The sequence below is a fragment of the Gastrolobium bilobum genome, unplaced genomic scaffold (assembly GCF_033153095.1).
Source record: "Gastrolobium bilobum isolate Gb01-03AN ecotype WA unplaced genomic scaffold, APGP_CSIRO_Gbil_v1 utg270753, whole genome shotgun sequence".
NCBI classification, from domain to species: Eukaryota; Viridiplantae; Streptophyta; class Magnoliopsida; order Fabales; family Fabaceae; genus Gastrolobium; species Gastrolobium bilobum.
In genome coordinates, this window is record NW_026897548.1 from 1 (window position 1) to 20000 (window position 20000).

Here is a 20000-nt window from a genome sequence, read left to right on the forward strand (position 1 = left end):
GGTTGTTTTTACTTTGTGAAAGTTTTAAAAAGGAAACACCTTTTTGAAAGGTGTAGTTTGACCATGAAAGGTGTTTTGAACACCTTGATTGTTTTCTTATTTTTCTTCATGAATTGTTTCAGAAACATGGCATGAAATTTTTTGAAAATTTGAATCATATACTCTTGTATATGGTTCGGCCATATTGAGATTTATGGCTACATGCATGGTTTAATTTTATGTTCTTTGAGAAAGAATCAATAAAATTTGAATGAAATAAATAGTTGTTTAATTCGGCCAATTGAAGAATTAAGGAAAATTTAGAATTTTAATTATGTTTTAATATTTAATGGTTAAATATCAAGACATACGTGAAAAATATATTATTGTGAGTTATCTAACATTTCAGGTGCAAAAGAGGAAGGGGATGGTCATGGTGCCCGGAATTTGAAATTTTTAAATTTTAAATTAATTTGTAATTTTTGTCTCTTTTACAAGAGATGTAATTTAAATTTCAAATTTTTGTAATTTAAATTTTGTAATTTAAATTTTGTCCCTCCAAGATGTTTTGGAGTTTCTTTAATTGTAATTAGAGATATTAGGCTAGTGGCGTATAGTCGACAAGAAGCCGAGGCTTAAGAAACAAGATGGACAAAAGAGCGAGCACCATGACTATCTCAAAATAAAACTATTTTATTTGCATGTATGTTATCATACACTAGTATGCATGAGATAGAGTATCGCGATATGTATGCTTTATGGCTTATGACGTCTAGTATGCATGAGTTGGACTAAATCGCGTTTGTATGATTATTATGCAAGTCTAATTGCGACTAGTTTAAACCGTTAGATGTATGAAATAGGTTACGACCAGCATGATAATATATTAATGCGTTTGATGAGACTTAATAAACCCTTAATAAAATGAACCCTTAAAAGGAATAAAATTATTAAGCGCATGATTACCTCCCATCACCAATATTACTCAAACCTCCTCTAAATAGTGGTGCTCTACAACCCAGTTGGGACCCACTGTTTCGTTGAGTAAGAGTAGTATTAGAAGTGTAAGACACTTGGGGTGCTGGTTAGTGCTTAACTGAGACATAAGCTGCAGGCCCAGCCGAGCTTATGTGCTTAGGGTCATAGTGCTAGGTTGGTTGCATGAGATGCACCACTAAGTGACAAGGAGTTGTCAACCTAATGTTAAGAAAGGGTATGAGATACCATTGATAAAGATCAATCCATTATTTAAATTAATCTTGCGGTCTCAGATGGGGGTTAAAATAAATAATCGCATTCTTGATCCCACTAAGGTAAATTCTAAAAGTAGAATAACCCTAAGTCAAAAGGAAGGGTCATTGACTTAGATAAAATAGTGGGAGGGGAAAATTAATAAAAGTCTTTAATAATTTGTTTTTACTACATGTCCAAATATTAATTAACTTTTATCTTTACATTTTCAGTTAATTAGTATGACTAATACACTGTCACTGCGCTCCATACTTGATACGAACAAACTGACCGGTCCAAATTTTATGGACTGGTATCGGAACCTAAGAATTGTTCTAAGGGCCGAAAAGATTGCTTATGTCCTAGATGCTGAATTACCCCTAGCTCCTAGGGAAGGGGAAGATGGGTTCGCGGAATTTGATTTTGAGGCCCACAAACAGCACATGGATGATAATGTGTTGGCTGTCTGCATCATGTTGGCATCCATGTCGCCTGAACTGCAAAAGTAGCATGAGCATATGGATGCTCCCTCTATTGTCTTACATCTCAAGGAGTTGTATGACATTAAAGGCAGGCATGAGAGGTATGAGGCCTCAAGAGAATTGTTCTCTTGCAGGATGTCTGAGAGCATGTCTGTTGGCAATCATGTTCTTAAGATGATCGGTCTGATTGAGAAGCTAGGAAATCTAGGCTTTATCATGGATGCCGAACTAAGTAATGACTTAGTCCTCACCTCACTTCCACCTTCCTTTAGTCAATTCATCATGAATTACCACATGAATGGGATGCAAGTGAGCTTGCCTGAGTTGTTAAGTATGTTAACAACTGCTGAAGTGTCTATCAAAAAGGATAAGACACAGTCTCTTCTGATTGGTGGGCCTAGCAAGGCCAAGGGAAAAGGCAAGGAGCCTGCTAAAGGTGACTCCCTTAAGCCCAAAGGAAAATCCAAGAAGAAGAAGGGCAAAAAGAAGGGTAAGAAAGCATCCAAGGACAAAAATGATGCCGAGTGCTTCCATTGTGGCAAGAAAGGCCATTGGAAGAGGAACTGTCCAGACTACCTGAAGAGTGTGAAGGACAAGAAGCATGGTGATGTTTCTACCTCAGGTATTTTCATGATTGAGATAAATTATTCATGTGCTAATCCTACTTCATGGGTATTGGATACCGGTTGTGGTTCTCACATCTGCAATATGTTGCAGGCACTTAGGAGCCCCAGGAGATTGGAGAGGAACGAGGTGGACCTCCGCGTTGGAAATGGAGCAAGAGTTGCTGCTCATTCTATTGGAGAAGCCGACCTCATTTTGCCTACGGGCCTTATTTTGCATTTGAATAAATGTCTTTATGTTCCAAGTATTTCTAGAAACATTATTTCAATTTCTTGTTTGGAACAAGATGGTTTTATTTTCAGTATTAAGAATGATACATTTTCTATCATTATGAATGATATTGTTTATGGTACTGCTACCTTAATAAATGGATTGTATGTTCTGGAAATGGGAACTGAAGTGCTCAAAATAGATGTGAAACGACCTAGGATGGATAATCAATCATATCTTTGGCACTGTAGACTAGGGCACATAAATGAAACAAGATTGTCTAGGATGCATGCAAATGGATACCTAGATTCCTTGGATTGGAATCCTATGGACAATGTGAATCTTGTCTAGCTGGGAAAATGACTCGTCACACGCCCAAAGGGCTTGAGAGTCATAGGGCTAGTAAGTTATTAGAACTCATTCACTCTGATGTATGCGGCCCAATGTCTATTGAGGCTAGAGGAGGATACTCCTATTTCATTATCTTTACGGATGACAAATCAAGATTTGGGTATGTGTACCTGATAAGATATAAATCCGAAGCTTTTGAAAAGTTCAAAGAGTTTAGGAATGAAGTAGAGAAACAGCGTGGCAAGATAATTAAGACATTACGATCAGATCGTGGTGGTGAATATTTGAGCCATGAGTTTCAGGATTATCTAAGAGAGAATGGAATTCTCTCGGAGTTTACTGCTCCTTACACACCACACCAAAATGGTGTCTCCGAAAGGAGAAACAGGACCTTGTTAGACATGGTTAGGTCTATGATGAGTGAGACTCAACTTCCAAAATCGTTTTGGGGATATGCCTTAGACACAGCGGCATACCTTCTAAATAGGGTACCGTCTAAATTTGTTCAGACCACACCATATGAGATATGGAATGGTAAGAGACCCAACCTGAGTTATCTCAGGGTTTGGGGATCGCCAGCTTATGTCAAGACGTCGGCATTAGACAAGCTTAGTGCTAAGAGTACTAAATGTCTTTTTGTGGGGTATCCTAAAAGTACTAAATGATACTACTTTTACTCTATGGATGAACACAAAGTGTTTGTATCCAAGAATGCTGAGTTCCTTGAGAAGGATTTGATCTCTCAAGGAGCCAGTGGGAGTAAGATTGATCTTGAAGAAGTTCAAGAACCACATGAACAGATTAAGGAACCCAAGTCTGGTCAGCAGCGACGTTCTCCGATGGAGAAGTAAACACACAACTCCGTAGGTCTACGAGGGTCATCCATCCACCTGAGAGGTATGGATTTGTGATTGAGAATCAACAAACCGTTGAGGATAATGAACCGAGTAACTACGAGGAGGCAGTCAAGGATGTTGACTCTTCCAGTTGGCTTGAAGTCATGGAATCTGAAATGGATTCGATGTATCAGAACAAGGTATGGACCTTGGTTCCTAAACCGCAAGGAATAGTTCCTATCGGTAACAAATGGGTCTTTAAAAGAAAGACTGATGCAAATGGCAACGTTCAAACCTACAAAGCTAGGTTGGTGGCGAAAGGATATTGTCAAAGACAAGGAGTTGACTATGATGAAACTTTCTCACCAGTTGCCATGATCAAATCTATAAGGATCATGCTTGCGATAGCAGCATATCACGACTATGAAATTTGGCAAATGGATGTCAAGACCGCTTTCTTGAATGGGTTCTTGAAGGAGGTTGTGTACATGACACAACCTGAAGGCTTTGTAATCAAAGATTAGGAGCATATGGTATGCAAACTTCAAAGGTCGATATATGGGCTAAAGCAAGCATCAAGGAGTTGGAATATTCGTTTTGATGAGGTCGTTAGGAGTAACGGTTTCATCAAGAACGAGGATGAACCTTGTGTTTATAGGAAGGTTAATGGGAGTAATGTTGTCTTCCTAGTGCTTTATGTAGATGACATATTGCTTATAGGAAATGACATCCCCACATTACAAACAACGAAAGAATGGCTTTCAGAAAGCTTCACCATGAAGGATTTGGGAGAGGCGGCCTTTATACTTGGTATAAAGATCTATAGAGATAGATCAAACAGGCTGCTGGGTTTATCTCAATCCACGTATATTGACAAGATGCTAAAAAGGTTTAGCATGGTAGGGTCGAAAAGGGGTTTTCTACCTGTCAGTCATGGGATACATCTTTTAAAGGCTATGTGTCCTAAGTCACAGCCTGAGAAGGATCGCATGAGTGGAGTTCCATACGCTTCGGCTATTGGGTCCATCATGTATGCCATGATATCTACGAGACCATATGTCTCATATGCTTTAAGCATTACGAGCAGATACCAGTCTGACCATGGAGAGGGTCACTGGACAGCAGTCAAGACCATCCTTAAATACTTGAGAAGAACTAAGGATGCGTTTTTGGTCTATGGTGGGGTTAATGAGCTTACAGTGAAAGGGTTCACTGATGCCAGCTTTCAGAGTGACAAAGATGACTGCAAGTCACAGTCAGGGTTCGTATTCACCTTAAATGGTGGGGCAGTATCTTGGAAGAGTTCCAAGCAGGAGACAACAGCAAATTCAACGACAGAAGCTGAATATATAGCTGCTTCAGAAGCGGCTAAGGAGGCCGTGTGGATCAAGAAGTTCATATCTGAACTTAGGGTGGTTCCAAGCGTGGATGAGCCCATACAGTTGCTATGCGACAACACTGGAGCCATTGCGCAGTCAAAGGAACCTAGGTCTCATCAAAGATCTAAGCACGTGCTCCGCAGATATCACCTGATTAGAGAAATCATTGATAGAATGGATGTAAAGATGGATTATGTTCCCACAGATGATAACCTGGCCGATTCTCTGACAAAGGCTGTTTCTCAGAGAAAACATGATAGTCATTATGAGGCTTTGGGTATACGACTTAGGTCTGATTGGCTCTAGGCCAAGTGAGAACTTGTTAGTATTTGGGTGTCCTAGAGACAATCTTATGATTAAATAAGGACATAAATGTAGACCTTTTTAATATTGTCGCAAATAAATAAAAGCACTCTTATCTTGTTTCATAATTCTGTCTCGATATTAATGTTAATATATTATGAATAACTTGATAAACCCCGTGGAATAAAATAGGTATCTCTTGAGTATCTGTGATGAGATCACAATCATAAGGATTCAAGAATACCGGATGTTTATTCCTAATTTTATGTTCCTAGTCTAGAGATACTGAGAATGGGGTCAGTAATCTCGGGTAAGACTAGCACGACTTATCTATTTGTATATGGATACAAGGTATAGACCTCATGTGCTACAGATATGGAGATGTCTTAGCTAAAGTCGTGGGTAGACCTATAAGGGTATAGCTCGCACTGAACAGACCCACAAAGAAACTCTATGAGGAACTCCCACAGAGAGTATCATTAGAGTGGTCTCTTTATATTTGGGTATGTCTTTCCTAAGACCAGAAGTTATTACCTAGACTGTGTTCTAGAAGGCATGCTTTGATTGTGCACCTCGTCTGCCTGAAACATGGAGACTCATAGGTATACTGTTGGGCTTGTCCTGAAAGAACACAGGGCTAGGGTGATAAGCTGAAGGAATTCGTCAAATCTCTGTGAGAGATTAGGTTATCTGTAAACCGGAGAAATCAGGATGACATTTACAGGGACTCGGGAATCTATGCATAGTAAAAGAGATCATGAGATGATCTGCCTTTAGAGTCTGTAAATTGAAGATTCCCTATTTCGAATAAAGCTTACCCTAAACCGCATGGGTCGATACGCTTCCTTACCCTAGGTTTTATGGGAAGGTAACCGAGACGAAAGGAAATATATACGGCAACCAAATATGTGTAATAGGATGATCAAATCACTAATTTAACTAGTTCTGGGGCAACAAAGCATTGCTAGTGCTCTGTGTTGTCATTAGATGAGTTGTGGGCTTATTGGGCCCAAGCCCATTTATGTCAGTGGCTATGTTTGACCTAATAGGTCACACACTAACACCTAATTGTCTAGATGTTCTAGCATTAATGGTATTGGGCCTAACAATTGTTATTAGCCCAAGAAGTAGTTTGGAACTCCACAGATAGGGTGGAGGGCGCATGGATCTAAGTAATGAGTTTGGATAGTCCAAGACATTACTAATTAATTTAATTAGTTAAATTAATTATCAAATTTTTAAATTTTGAATTTGAATTTTGAATTTTGAATTTTGAATTTTGAAATTTGAATTTTGAATTTTGAATTTTGAATTTTGAATTTTGAATTTGAAATTTGAATTTTGAATTTTGAATTTGAAATTTGAAATTTGAATTTTGAATTTTGAATTTTGAAATTGAATTTAGAATTTGAATTTGAATTTAAAATTTAAGTGTTTGAAAGTTTGAATTCAAATGTTTGAAATTCGAATTTGAATTGGCTATGAAAAGTTTTTTCATAACAAAAGGATAAGATGAGATCTTGTTGGAACATATCAAGAGGAAATCTTTTGGACATAATCTAAGAATCAGCTCCAGAAGATACGATCTGTTGGGAGAATATTTGAGTGATTTGATTCAAGTTTGAATGCAACTACTCAAATGTATCTGGTCATTATTTAGGCTATATGGGGCACACCATATAACTGATTATATGATGATTTATGATCAGATATTTGATTAGGTTTTGAACCTAATATATCATAAAGATATGATAGGATGTTGTTGGCAAGATTTGATGAGATTTGATTTGCAACAAATCCTATTCTCTCTCTCTTTGATGGAGCGCCCTTTTGGAAGGGATTTTTATTGATTAAAAATCTGATTTGTTTTTAACAAATAGGCTCCTCTTGTGCGCCTCTATATATATGTTCCTTCTAGGGTTTTTAGAAAACCAACCAAGCCATTCTCTTCTCCTCTCCTGCGCCACTTTTGTGAAGTTTTCACATTGAAATCTTCACTCTTTCAAACACTTTTACCTAGCCTTTCTCTTCACACAATGTGCGCTTAGCAAGCCTCATTGTAGTGATCACTTGGCGGTTTCACAAGAAGAAGTTCTTGCACCTAGACGCAGTGGGTGGTGTGGATCAACGTTAGAGGGTCTGAACCCTTCAGACCTACCTTGATCATCATGAGTTTTCACGAACAAGGTAACATCATGCTTTCCTAAAGCATGATCTTGAATGCATGTGTGTTCCGCAATGAAAAAGTTTTGTTTTTCCCTCCAGCATGCATCGGCCTTCAAGGCCATTTCCAACTTTCAGTCCAAACCCCCTATTTGCGTCTACGTCAGTCCTACTGACCAGAGACTACCAACTCTCCTTCCCTTTTGTCCCCCGTGCGACAGTATCCCCAAGGTAGGATATCATAATACCTTATCTTGGGATACCCACTCTACTAAAGGGTCTCCCCAAACCCCCCCCAAATGGAAACTTCCCTGCTACAGAGGTAGTAGCAGAGGTAGTAGCAATGATTTCCACCATCTTAGCAGAGACTGCATTGCTGTCACCACAGCAATGTCAGCCACCCCTAACACCCCCCGAGGAGAGTTGACTCAGCTCACCCTCCTATGTGAGCTGGGCATCTTCTCCTCCTATAAGTATCTAGGGGTGTGCAACATAACCAACACACTGAACCGAACCATGAACCGAACCAAACCACCCTTAAAATAACCGATTTTTAAAAACCAGTTCATGAACCGAACCGGTTTTTAGAACCAGTTTAAGAACCGAACCATTTTGAACCGAACCGAACTGAACCGTTTTCGAACCGAACCGAACCGAACCGTTTTCAAACCGAACCAAATTGATTTTTATAACTTTATTTTTTAATTTTTTAATTTTTTTCTTTTCAAGATAGGGTTGACCCGAACCGGTTCCGAACCGAACCATTTAAACCAATTCGGTTTGGTTTTTCAAAAAATTCGGTTCGGTTGGACCTATGCACATCCCTATAAGTACCCCTCCATCACCGGACAAAGGGGTATCTTATGTGCCGTTACTCTGCCAATTTCTCTAAGTCCTAACTATCCCCCCCCCCCCCCCCCCAAACTTACGATTTACACCCAATACTTGAGACGTTGCTATTTAGCGTGGTCTCTACCTTTGTTGACGGCAACATTCATATAGTGATTCACATCTGCTCTAAGAGAACATATTGGACTTATAGTACTCTGCGTACAAATCTTAACTCTAGAATATGGTTAGAGTATCACTTGTTGAATAATAACTATAAATTTAGCAAAATAAGCATATGTAAATTTGGTTATTTGTTCAAGAACCTTAACACACTTGATTCCAAGTCTCTTTCATGGTTGCTTGTACCTGGGTTCAAGTGTCATTCAAGCTGCTTGCCTTCCTTCTAACTTTCACCCCCACTGCCACATTTTATTCCTCCACAGGTTATTAAACCTACACATTGCAGGTTAATGTTTGTATTTACTATGGATAAAAATCTTTAATATATATATATATATATATATATATATATATATATATATATATATACATTTTAATAATATATTAAATATCTAGTATATTAAGTGTATGTTAGGTAACAACGTTAATGAAAAAAATAATCATTTTTTTCTCAAAAGCTTTCTTAAAAAAGCTACTATAAATTATTATTTTTAGTTTCAAAATAAGCTAATTCATATATATATATATATATATATATATATATATATATATTGACAAGAAAATAATTTTAAGTCACTATTCTGTTTTAAAATGTAAGTTAAAAAATATATCATTTTGCAATGACAACGACATTACATATGGTTGTCATAAAGTAGTTATTTTGTTAAATATCTTAATAGTGCATGCATATCATCTCCCTTTTTGTAATAATTTTTGTTGATAAAATAATCATAATTTCAGTGTAATTACTTTGTTATAAAAGATTTATTAAAATTTTATAAGAAATTTTACAGAGTGACTATTTGTTAAAATATAATTGAGCAAGAAGTAAACTTAAGAGGATAAATATTGAGACAAAAGTCACTTCATTGAAGGGAACAATGTCCCCTGACGCTTAGAAATAATTACCTCCGAAAACATTTAGTTTAACATATTTAAAATGCTAAATTAGTCAGAAGTGTAAATTTTGAGGCAGCTTCTAACCTATAACTTCATAAATCAGTTAAATATTTAACAAAAAAATATCATACACAATTAAAATTTTCTTACAAAATACAAAGAAGTAAACAAAATAAGATAAAAGAAAAGAGCATAACACAGAAGTAGGGAAAACAGGAGAAAGAAACCTCTGATCCGCCTACGTGGTTTATGCGCCAGTGATTTTATACAACCTGTTTCAACCTATAATTCTTAAGTAACCCACAATGACAAGATCAGATAGATTTCAGTTATTCAATATAATGTAAGTTTTTATTCCCCAGCTTCCCCAGCTTCAACTAGCCAAAACTACAGGGGAATCCAATGACAGAATGTACTATAAACAACCAGTAGTACCTGCATATTGTAGTGACCTCATATCATGGCATTACTCAAGATACATATTTCTGTCTCTAACATGATATGCCAATGTATTCATTTGGGACAATCTTTTTACCATTCACAATGTCGTCAAATAGTAATACATGGCAATATTTTCATCAGTATGCACATGTGCACATCAATCAGCAAAATATCACTTTCTTAAATTAAGCCAGGAATAATGAATACAGTAGTTTTATCTGAAACCAACAGTACTATCTTTATCCAGTATTGACATGCAAAACAGTCAGATAATTCTTTATTGGAGCAAACACAGAACAGCTCATGACCAAACTTCAAAAGTAATTGCTTTTGTAGAAATTCTTTAGAAACGGAGAGATGCCCTCATCTTTTGTGCCCAAATCCTGCACAAGCCCTTCCCGACCAACTACGTACTGACCAATGATATGATGCCTCTGCTTTGAATGTTCCACAACGTTCCTCAGCTCTTCCATTCCCTTGAAAAGCATCATATCGATCACCTGAATGTCCACAAATATTAGTGATATTAATAAACTTTCATAGCTAAAATTCTTTTGCCTTTACTGAAGCATCATATTAATACATCATTTTCAAACACTCTGAATGTATTACTGGCCTTGATGCATTAAATCCATGACATACTGGACAAAATTTGAATATAAACAATATGTGCGAGTAGAATACATGGCTTCCTTTACATGGAAGGGAAAGCAGCATATCAATCACGTGAATGTCCTCCACAACTATTAGTGATATTGATAAAAGCATTCATAGTTTACCTTTACTGAAAAATCATATTAAAACATCATTTTCAAAGTCCTTGAATGTATTACTGGCATTGATGCATTAAATCCGTGACATACTGAACCAAATTTGAATAAATAGTTAAATACAATATGTGCAAGTAGAATATATGGCTTCTTTTGCGTGGAAGGTGTTAGAATATTAGATATGATATGATTAGATATGATTGGATTCCGTCTTATCCGTAAATATTCTGACTGTATTCTGACTGTATTAGGATTAGGTTTGGGCCTTTCACTTAAGCCCATTAGGGTCTCTATATATTGTAACTCTCTGACACAGATCAATACACAACATATTATTCTTCTATTATTTTATATTCAAGTTGGTATCAAAGCTCTTTCGTTCTGGGAACCCTCGCTTCCGCTTAGAAACCTTGTTTTTTGCTTTAAAACCTAAGCCCACTGCTTAGGAGTCCTCTTTCTTGCCGTGCGTCCTTCCGGCAAGCCTTCTAGGGCTGTAAACAGCCTTTGAGTGATTTTTCCAAACGCGTCAGCACCTCCGACGGCCACCGGAACCACCGCCCACCGTCAGAATCACTGTTCAGGCAACCGGAGACTTTTTCCGGCTACTTTTCTGACCAAACTTCACGCGATCAGGACCCTCTCTTCCCGGAAACCAGGACTGTGGTGGTCCGGTCAGCAACGCATCTCCCACGCGCCGTCACGCGCCACCTGTCTTCTCTGCGCGTGGGCTTCATGCGCCACCTTCTGCCGACGCGTGAGCACTATTCCGGCGGCTTTTTCCGGCCGGTCTTGGACAGAGAAGCTCGCCTTCTCCTCCCCTTTCTGGATCTGTGATTGTTTCTCTGTGGGTCTGACCTTAGACGCGTGGTTCTTCTTGATTGGATATCGTTTGCCTTCGTTTACGGCTTTTATATTTTATCTTTAAATGGCAGCAGCATCTCCTGATCTCTCGGAGGTTAACTCTCCTTCTATTGTTGCAAATATAGCTCAGTCAGACAATGCATCATTTGGTTCAGGTTCGGACTATGCTGCACTCCAAACCCCTCTCAGGAAGGCTTCTCCTCAGTCTCAGCCTTATACTGGTAATCCTGTTGCTTGTGTTTCTCATTCTACATCACTTGGCACTTGGATATTTGACTCCGGTGCTACCGATCATCTCTGTGGTAATAAGGAACTCTTTACATCTCTTACTTATTCTGATCATTTACCATCTTTTACCCTTGCGGATGGAACCAAAGCCCCAGTTCGTGGGATTGGACAAGCTCGTCCGACCTCTACCTTGGCCCTGACATCTGTCTATTACATTCCTGGCATCCCTTATAACTTAATTTCTATTAGTAACTTGGGCCTTGTTTCTGCTCCTCCAGAGAAGTCTATAGTTGGTTGTCGCTGGGTTTTTACTGTGAAAGTTGGACCTGATGGCCATATTGATCGTCTCAAGGCATGTTTAGTTGCCAAGGGTTTTACTCAAATCTTTGGCCTTGATTATAGCGATACATTTTCTCCGGTCGCTAAGATGGCGTCAGTCCGCCTCTTTCTTGCCCTTGCTGCTGTTCGTCACTGGCCACTCCTTCAACTTGACATCAAAAATGCCTTTCTTCATGGTGATTTACAAGAAGAAGTTTTCATGGAGCAACCACCTGGTTTTGTTGCTCAGGGGGAGTCTGGAAAGGTGTGTCGTCTTCGGAAATCCTTATATGGTCTCAAGCAGTCTCCTCGAGCATGGTTCAGTCGCTTCAGTTCTGCTGTTCAGGCGTTTGGCTTAATCCGCAGTAAAGTTGACCATTATGTGTTTTATAGAATTACATCTCCTGATAAGTGTATCTATTTGTTAGTCTATGTTGACGACATCATTCTCACCGGAAGTGATCAAGACGGAATTCGTCAGTTAAAACAGCATTTGTTTAGTACATTTCAAACAAAGGACCTTGGGAAGCTGCGTTACTTCTTGGGAATTGAGGTGGCGCAATCCAGACAGGGCATTTCTATCTGTCAAAGGAAATATGCCCTGGATATCCTAGAAGAAACTGGTATGTTGGGTAGTAAACCAGTTGATACACCTATGGATCCTAATGTCAAGTTATTGCCCGGACAGGGGGAGCCGTTATCTGATCCTGGACGTTATCAGAGGCTAATTGGGAAGCTCAACTATCTTACTGTGACTAGGCCAGATATTTCTTTCGCTGTTAGTACGGCTAGTCAGTTTCTTGATTCCCCTTGTGATTCACATTGGGATGCTGCTGTGAGGATCCTCCGATACATCAAAGGAGCACCAGGAAAAAGTTTGTTGTATTCAGATCAGGGAAATACAAAAATTTGTAGTTATTCAGATGCTGATTGGGCAGGATCACCCTCGGACAGACGCTCTACTTCTGGCTATTGTGTCTTCTTTGGAGGAAACTTAATTTCGTGGAAGAGCAAGAAACAACCTGTTGTTGCTCGATCTAGTGCAGAAGCTGAGTATCGTGCAATGGCAAATGCTACCTGTGAGTTAGTCTGGTTAAAGCAGTTGATTCAGGAGCTTCATCTTTGTGAACAGAAACAACCCATGACACTCATCTGTGATAATCAAGTTGCGCTACATATATCATCTAATCCTGTCTTTCATGAGAGGACCAAACATATAGAGATTGATTGTCACTTCATTCGAGAAAAGATTCAGTCAGGAGAAATCAAGACTGCTTTCGTCAATCCTCTGATCAACTAGCGGATGTTTTCACTAAAGCTCTTAGAGGTCCTCGGGTTGAATACATTTGTAACAAGCTTGGTGCTCATAATATATACGCACCAGCTTGAGGGGGAGTGTTAGAATATTAGATATGATATGATTAGATATGATTGGATTCCGTCTTATCCGTAAATATTCTGACTGTATTCTGACTGTATTAGGATTAGGTTTGGGCCTTTCACTTAAGCCCATTAGGGTCTCTATATATTGTAACTCTCTGACACAGATCAATACACAACATATTATTCTTCTATTATTTTATATTCAAGTGAAGGAAAGAGGCACACAACCCAAGCACAAAAAATCATGAATCCATGCTTGAAAGTTTCATCTTGTCGAAGGACCAAAGGAGGAATCAGACAGGTCTTCAGACAACACCAAACAGTAATTTAGATGTTACAGAAAAAGCAGGCATAAAAATTTGAAAAGATATATGGTGACTTACAAAAAGACAATAACTTCAATTGCTTTTGAGTGATTATTTCCCAACAAATCCAAATACACCACTCAAAAGCATCTGGCAATTCACTAAGACATGGATTTGCAAATACCTAATACAGTTAAATTTGAATCAACTTATTTGTGGTTTACCAACTATGAACACACAAAATTTGGTCCAGAATTGTACTAACTTGGACCCTAAACTATATTACAGATCAGCAAAACTTAGTCCATCTTTTTCATATCTTTCTATAATGACATGGATAAAATCAAATCCATAATCCCCGCCTTCTTGAAATTCGTCAAGAAGACACCAAATCAATGAGTTACAGGCTCTACAGTACTGTTTATTAGGTAAAAGTTATCCTCTTAGAAATTGTGCCACTAAATTCTAAGGCTAGAAAATCCTACATACCAACCCGATGAATTGGAATGCAGAAATTATTAGAAAGGAAATTTCAATAAGCTCAACTGCATATTAGAAAACTCTGCATTTTCTAAGTGTTTCATCAAGCAAAGTGCCACTATTAACCACTACCACTAAACAAAATCTAGAGGCTTCAAATACCTGCTGATATTATCCCCAAAACAATTCATAGTACAACTGACTATCACAAAACAAATTCAATGAGTGAAGAACACTAAATAACCTACATAAGAATTTTCATACAAACATGTTTTAACCTCTTCAAGCCAGAGACATAGGTTCAAGGTATTCCATTTACAAAAATTGTTTCCTTCAATGGTCAACTAAAATCTTCACCAAAAATCCATTCAAATAACTCAATAAACTTCCTTCTTTTAGAATTCCTCTTGACTTCAATCAAGCAAGTTGGTTCCAAATCCAAATTTCAAAGCATCAAATGGACATTCCATTTAATTTGCACAACAAACCTCGAATCGAATCCCCACAAATTCAGCATACATTTAACCTAAAACGCTTGAAAGTACACTAGCGGGGAAAGAGAAGGCTGCGAATCAACAAAAGGAAATGTTTTCCAAATATAAAAATTGATTCAAACAAGTATCCGATGAATCATAATGTTGATTAACAGAAGCATAAGTTAGCTCCATAGATTTAACAATTCTGAATCCCTAGAGTTTCGAGCATTAAGAGTTTATTTCAAAGAGGACTGAGTTTCTTAGAGAAACACGAATCGAAACTTGTGAAATACAATAAAATCAAATCCATTATCATCGAACACTCAAGTGGTGTCGAATAAATAACAATCCCCAAACACTGCCTTAGACAACTAAAATATAACCGAAACACTCGTTTGAGAAAAATTCAAGTTTCAATTAAGAAAATTCTCCCAAACCAAATAAAATATAAAATTCAATTTTGAGTTTCCACTACTACAGTCACAACCAATAATTAAACGAATAAGAAAAGAATATTCAATTTCGAATTTAATAATAATAAAAAAGAGTAAGAAAAAGGAAAATGGAACCTTGGTATCGGTGACGTGGGTGTTGCAGCGGATCTGGGAGGCGACGGCGGAGCGAAGCTGGGAGATGGTAGCGACGTCGTATAGGTTATAGATTTCCATAACGGTGGGTAAGGATCGGCAAGCTGCTCTGAAGAAATCGAAGACTCGTTGCCTCGCTTCCGCTAGATTCGCAGAGTTCGGAGCCACTTTCATGTTCCGAAGCGCGCTCGCCATTGGAATCCTAGAAAACTCGCTCGCTCGCTCGCTCACTGAGTCACACCACTCAACTCAACTCAACTCAACTCAACTCGGTTCGCTTCTTCTCAAGTGATGTTGTTGATGCTAGAGACTAGAGAGAATTAAAACAAAGTGATTGTGGGGGACACGAGCCGAACGGCGTCGTGTGGAGTTTGGGTTTCTTGCTGACGCCACGTATGCAAACTCACTATTCACTTTTATAGTATAGTTACCACCTTTACAACTTTTAGAGTTTGCACTGGGACGTAGTTATTATCAAATAAGTTTATCATTTTTATAATTAATTTAATTATTGTTAATTTGTCTCAATCTAACAGTTATAATTTATTAAAAATTATTTGGTTATATTTATTAATTAATTATTAATTTTTAATAAATTCAATAAATTATAACTGTTAGATTGACAAAAATTAATGATGATTAAACTAGTTGTAAAGATAGTAAATTCTTTTGGTGGTAAGTATATCCTTCCCTTATATAAGCCATAAGCTTTTTTTTTTTTTTTTTTTGGTATTTAGTATAAGCCATCATAAGCTGTAATTAGGGGTGTAAATAGGTTAGGTTAGGCTAGACTTTGACTTAAATAAGCCAGGCATGTGTAAAAGACCTTATGTCTGGCCTGACCTGTTAGCCTGTGTAGGTCCCAAATTACAAGTCTGACCTGACCTATATTTAAAAAATAAAAGCTTTGACCTAAGCTTGTTAGCCAAATAACTAAAATAATATTACTTTATTATTCAAAATTATTAAAATAATAATTTTATTTATTTTATTTAAAATAAATAATATGATATATGCCGGTCTGTAGGCTTATAGGCCCGACATGTACAAAAAAAGCCAATGACTTGCTTTCTAAATAGGCTTTTTTAAAAGTCTAGGCCTGTTCTATTTGACTATTTGTAATAGGTCAAACCTAGCCTAATATAGGCTAGGCCGTAGGCCGGCCTAACTTATTTACACCCCTAACTGTAGTTATATAAAATTTAACACAAATTTTATATTATGTAATATTTGGTGTGATATGATATAACATAATATTATTATATATTTGAGGTAATCATCCAATGAAATTCCCACCCTTTATTTTTTTTAAATTTGCTGGGTTCCACCATGTGATGTTTGTGTATGAGAAAAAATTTCTCTCACGTAACCTAAAAAAAAAAAAAAAAAAACTCTATATGTTTAGTAATGTATCGTATAATAATAAATCAAATCACTAGATATAGTGATGAGGAATTTAAATAATTGTATGAGATTATAGGTTTAAACCTTTATGTTACATTATATCGAAAAATAATGAATAGGATAAAAATATAAGAATACTCTTTATTTTCAAATATATTCTATAAATATAAATTTAATAATTTTTAGAGAAATAAAAGTTTTTAAAGTCATCGAAAAAAGTCATGACTATTATGTACATTCAACAAAAATAAAATAAAATAAGATAAATCAGTTCTGCACATAAAGATTAACAAAATTCTGATAAGAATGTAGATCTAGTGACACATTTAGAATGATCCTATAGGAGTCCTAGATGATTACAATGATCTAAACTTATATTTATGTATGTTTAATATATATATTTTTTAAATAATCACATCATTTAGTTTTATTCTTTTTTTTTTGGTAAACTTAATTTTGTTCTTTTTACTCTCTATGCTTTATTATATAATAAATACTAAAATTTAACTTTATTCTACTATTTTATATGGTTTATATGCATAGTTAATTAATTAAAAAAAACTATTAAATTTTTTAACATTAATCAATTTTTTGAAGGAAAAAGTATTTCTCCTTTTATCTTCAATAAGCCCAAAACGACGTCGTTTTGAGATTTTAAGATTAAAAAATTACAATGATAAAAACTAATATAACCTTGCAATAAATTAGAATTATAAAAATATCTTAATTCTGTCTCAAAACGACGTTATTTTAGACTCGCCAAAAATAATTTCTCTATTAACTTGAGAAATGTTTTACTCTTTTTCGAAACGAATCAATTTTATAATGTGAAAAAGTTTCATACTCAACTTTAACAGAACTACAATATATTTAATTTTTAAAATTAAAGTTATTTATATTAATTTTTATTATATTAACTTTCTTTAACACATGGAGTAAACTCAATTTTGAATGATAATATAAACAATTAATCCAATTATACAAAATAATATTTATATATACAAGTACAGTTCAAAAATATTCCTTTGATCAAATTGTATTAATAAAAATTTTCCTTGGGAGACTTTTACCATGTTAAAAACCTACCCTTGTTTTAACTTAGGGTTTTATTAATCTCCTTCCACATAAGATAACTATCTTATGTGGTAGGGAGAAAATAGGTGGGTCCCACCATTACAAGAAAAAAGAAAAAGAAGAAAAAAATGGGATGCGAAAATCGAAGTGAGAGAAAATGAGATAAGTTACCTCATGTAAAAGGAGAGTAATATTTCCCTTTAACTTATCCACAACACATAAGCTGCTCATGTACCATCTATGTTATAAATCTATATACAGTATATATCTTTTATGGCTCTTTTACCTATTTGGCGTCTATGACCACTCAATACACTTAGGGCCGGCAAAACGGGTTCGGTTCGGCTGATCGACCCGTCCCGCCCATCAAACAGAGTAGAGTTAGGGGTGACAATTTGGGTTGGCCCACCCCGACCCGCCACCAACCTGCCAAAAACGGGACGGGACGCGTTGGCCTGCCATTAAATATGGACTGAAAAAATGAATCTACTCCGTTTTATGGTGGGTTCACGGGTCAACCCACCAACCCGCTAATTAAAAAAATAATTAAATTTAAAAATTATATTATATTTTATGAATTTTTCTAGTATTATTTTATTTTATTTCACACTTGTCTTAATTTTTTCAGTCTCAATCTTAAATGTATACTAATATTTGTTAAACATTCTTTAGGAACTCATTTGTCTCCATATATAGATAACATTTGTCATAAATAAAATTGTTATTCTTTATTTTTTCTAGGAAGTACTAAGATAAATTTTTTTTGGATATCACAAAATTTAATGACAAATGAAATACAACCTAATTGTTAAAAAAAGAAAATTATAATCCGGCGGGTTGAACCCGTTTTGACCCACTTCTAGGTGAGGCAGGTTGAAGTGGGTTGAAAACCTCAACTCAACCAGCCTTGTTTTGGCGGGTAGACCCGTCGGGCTCAACTCATATTGCCACCTTTAGGTAGAGCAAGCTGAATTTTTTACAATCCATTTTCAAAAGCGGGACAAACTCATTTTTTGACGAGTTAATGACAAGGAGGAGTAGACCGAGACGAGTTAGTGTAAAATAAAAGCGGACCAACCTACTCTGTCCATCAAATGAGACAGAGCAGCCTGACTTATTTTTTGACGGATTGATGGAACAGAACAGACGTTCACTTTTACCGTTGGGAGGCGTTAAGTTTGGTCCCAGCAGGAGTCTCGTGCCCTTCCCCAGCGGAAACCATTTTTTTTTTCTTTCTTTATTTTTTGCCCCCTCACCTCCGATGGAACTGATAAAAAATTCTGCCTCTGGTACCGCATGTGAATTCCTGCCTTCTAACTCCGACTTCAATATCAGTGTAAGTGTGGTCTATTGGGAGCTGTTTAGTCATTGGTGGATGGAAGCTTTCGAAAAACAATTTTCAGGTCAAAACCAACAAATACCATTGATTCAACTATGCTTCCCCTCACTCTTCTCAATGTAGTCGATTCATCTTAAGTCCTATTCCATACTGAATAACCAGAAAAAGAGATTGCTAGATGTCCCCACCACTACCATGCCAACAAACATCATGAGACTTCAATGTTAACGAGTATCCCAGAGAGTCATTATGATCTGGTTTAGTGTTTATTTATTTATTTAAAAAAAAAAAAAAACCAATTCCATTGGGGAGGGAGGCGAAACTAATTTTTCGTTTTTTAAGAAAAAAAGGAGTTCCGCAAGGAAAAAGGGGCTGACTGGTTGAAAAAAGAAAAAGAAAAACAGCTTCCGCTGGGATAAGAGGTGATACTCAAACCCGCTGGTACCTCCTGGCGGAAACAAACGCCCCCAATGGTAAAATCATGCTACTCAATACCAAACAGGTAAAAAAACACATGGAAAAACCCCAAATGGATCAAAGAGCCTATCTATTACCTATCTATTTGGATATTAAACTTTCTGATTAAAACAAATCTCCAATAACAGTCACGCTTAATAAGAACCTACACACTCCTTTTACACCATTTAAGTTACCTCCAAAACTTTGTATATTTATCACTATTAAGAGTTTAAACAGTAATAAAAAGCAGCAATTATTATTATTGAGCTCATCATCATCAATAATCCATGTCACCCCCTTCAATCACTGAATTGAAGCATTTCCAGTTATTAGACATTTGCCCGAAAAGAATACAAGGTTGTCATCATCAGTGGGATTTTCAACAAAAAAAAGATGCATCACAGGGA

The 20000-nt window shown here is 36.6% G+C and overlaps 1 protein-coding gene across 1 annotated transcript; it reads right to left on the bottom strand.

Moving 5' to 3' along the window:
• Positions 1–9883: 9883 nt before the first annotated feature.
• On the bottom strand, positions 9884–15623 carry LOC133307972 (NADH dehydrogenase [ubiquinone] 1 alpha subcomplex subunit 6). The gene is made up of 2 exons (XM_061508558.1): positions 15300–15623; positions 9884–10409 (listed from the first exon to the last, which is right to left on the bottom strand). Exons 1-2 carry the CDS (start codon positions 15510–15512, stop codon positions 10224–10226), a joined length of 399 nt encoding a protein of 132 aa, XP_061364542.1. The 5' UTR covers positions 15513–15623; the 3' UTR covers positions 9884–10223.
• Between the last annotated feature and the right edge of the window lie 4377 nt (positions 15624–20000).

Coding starts and splice junctions, on each gene's coding strand:
- LOC133307972 (XM_061508558.1), bottom strand. CDS start 15,512: ATGGCGAGCGCGCTTCGGAACATGAAAGTGGCTCCGAACTCTGCGAAT. Junction 10,410..15,299: donor CCCACGTCACCGATACCAAG/GTTCCATTTTCC, acceptor GTGGACATTCAG/GTGATCGATATGATGCTTTT.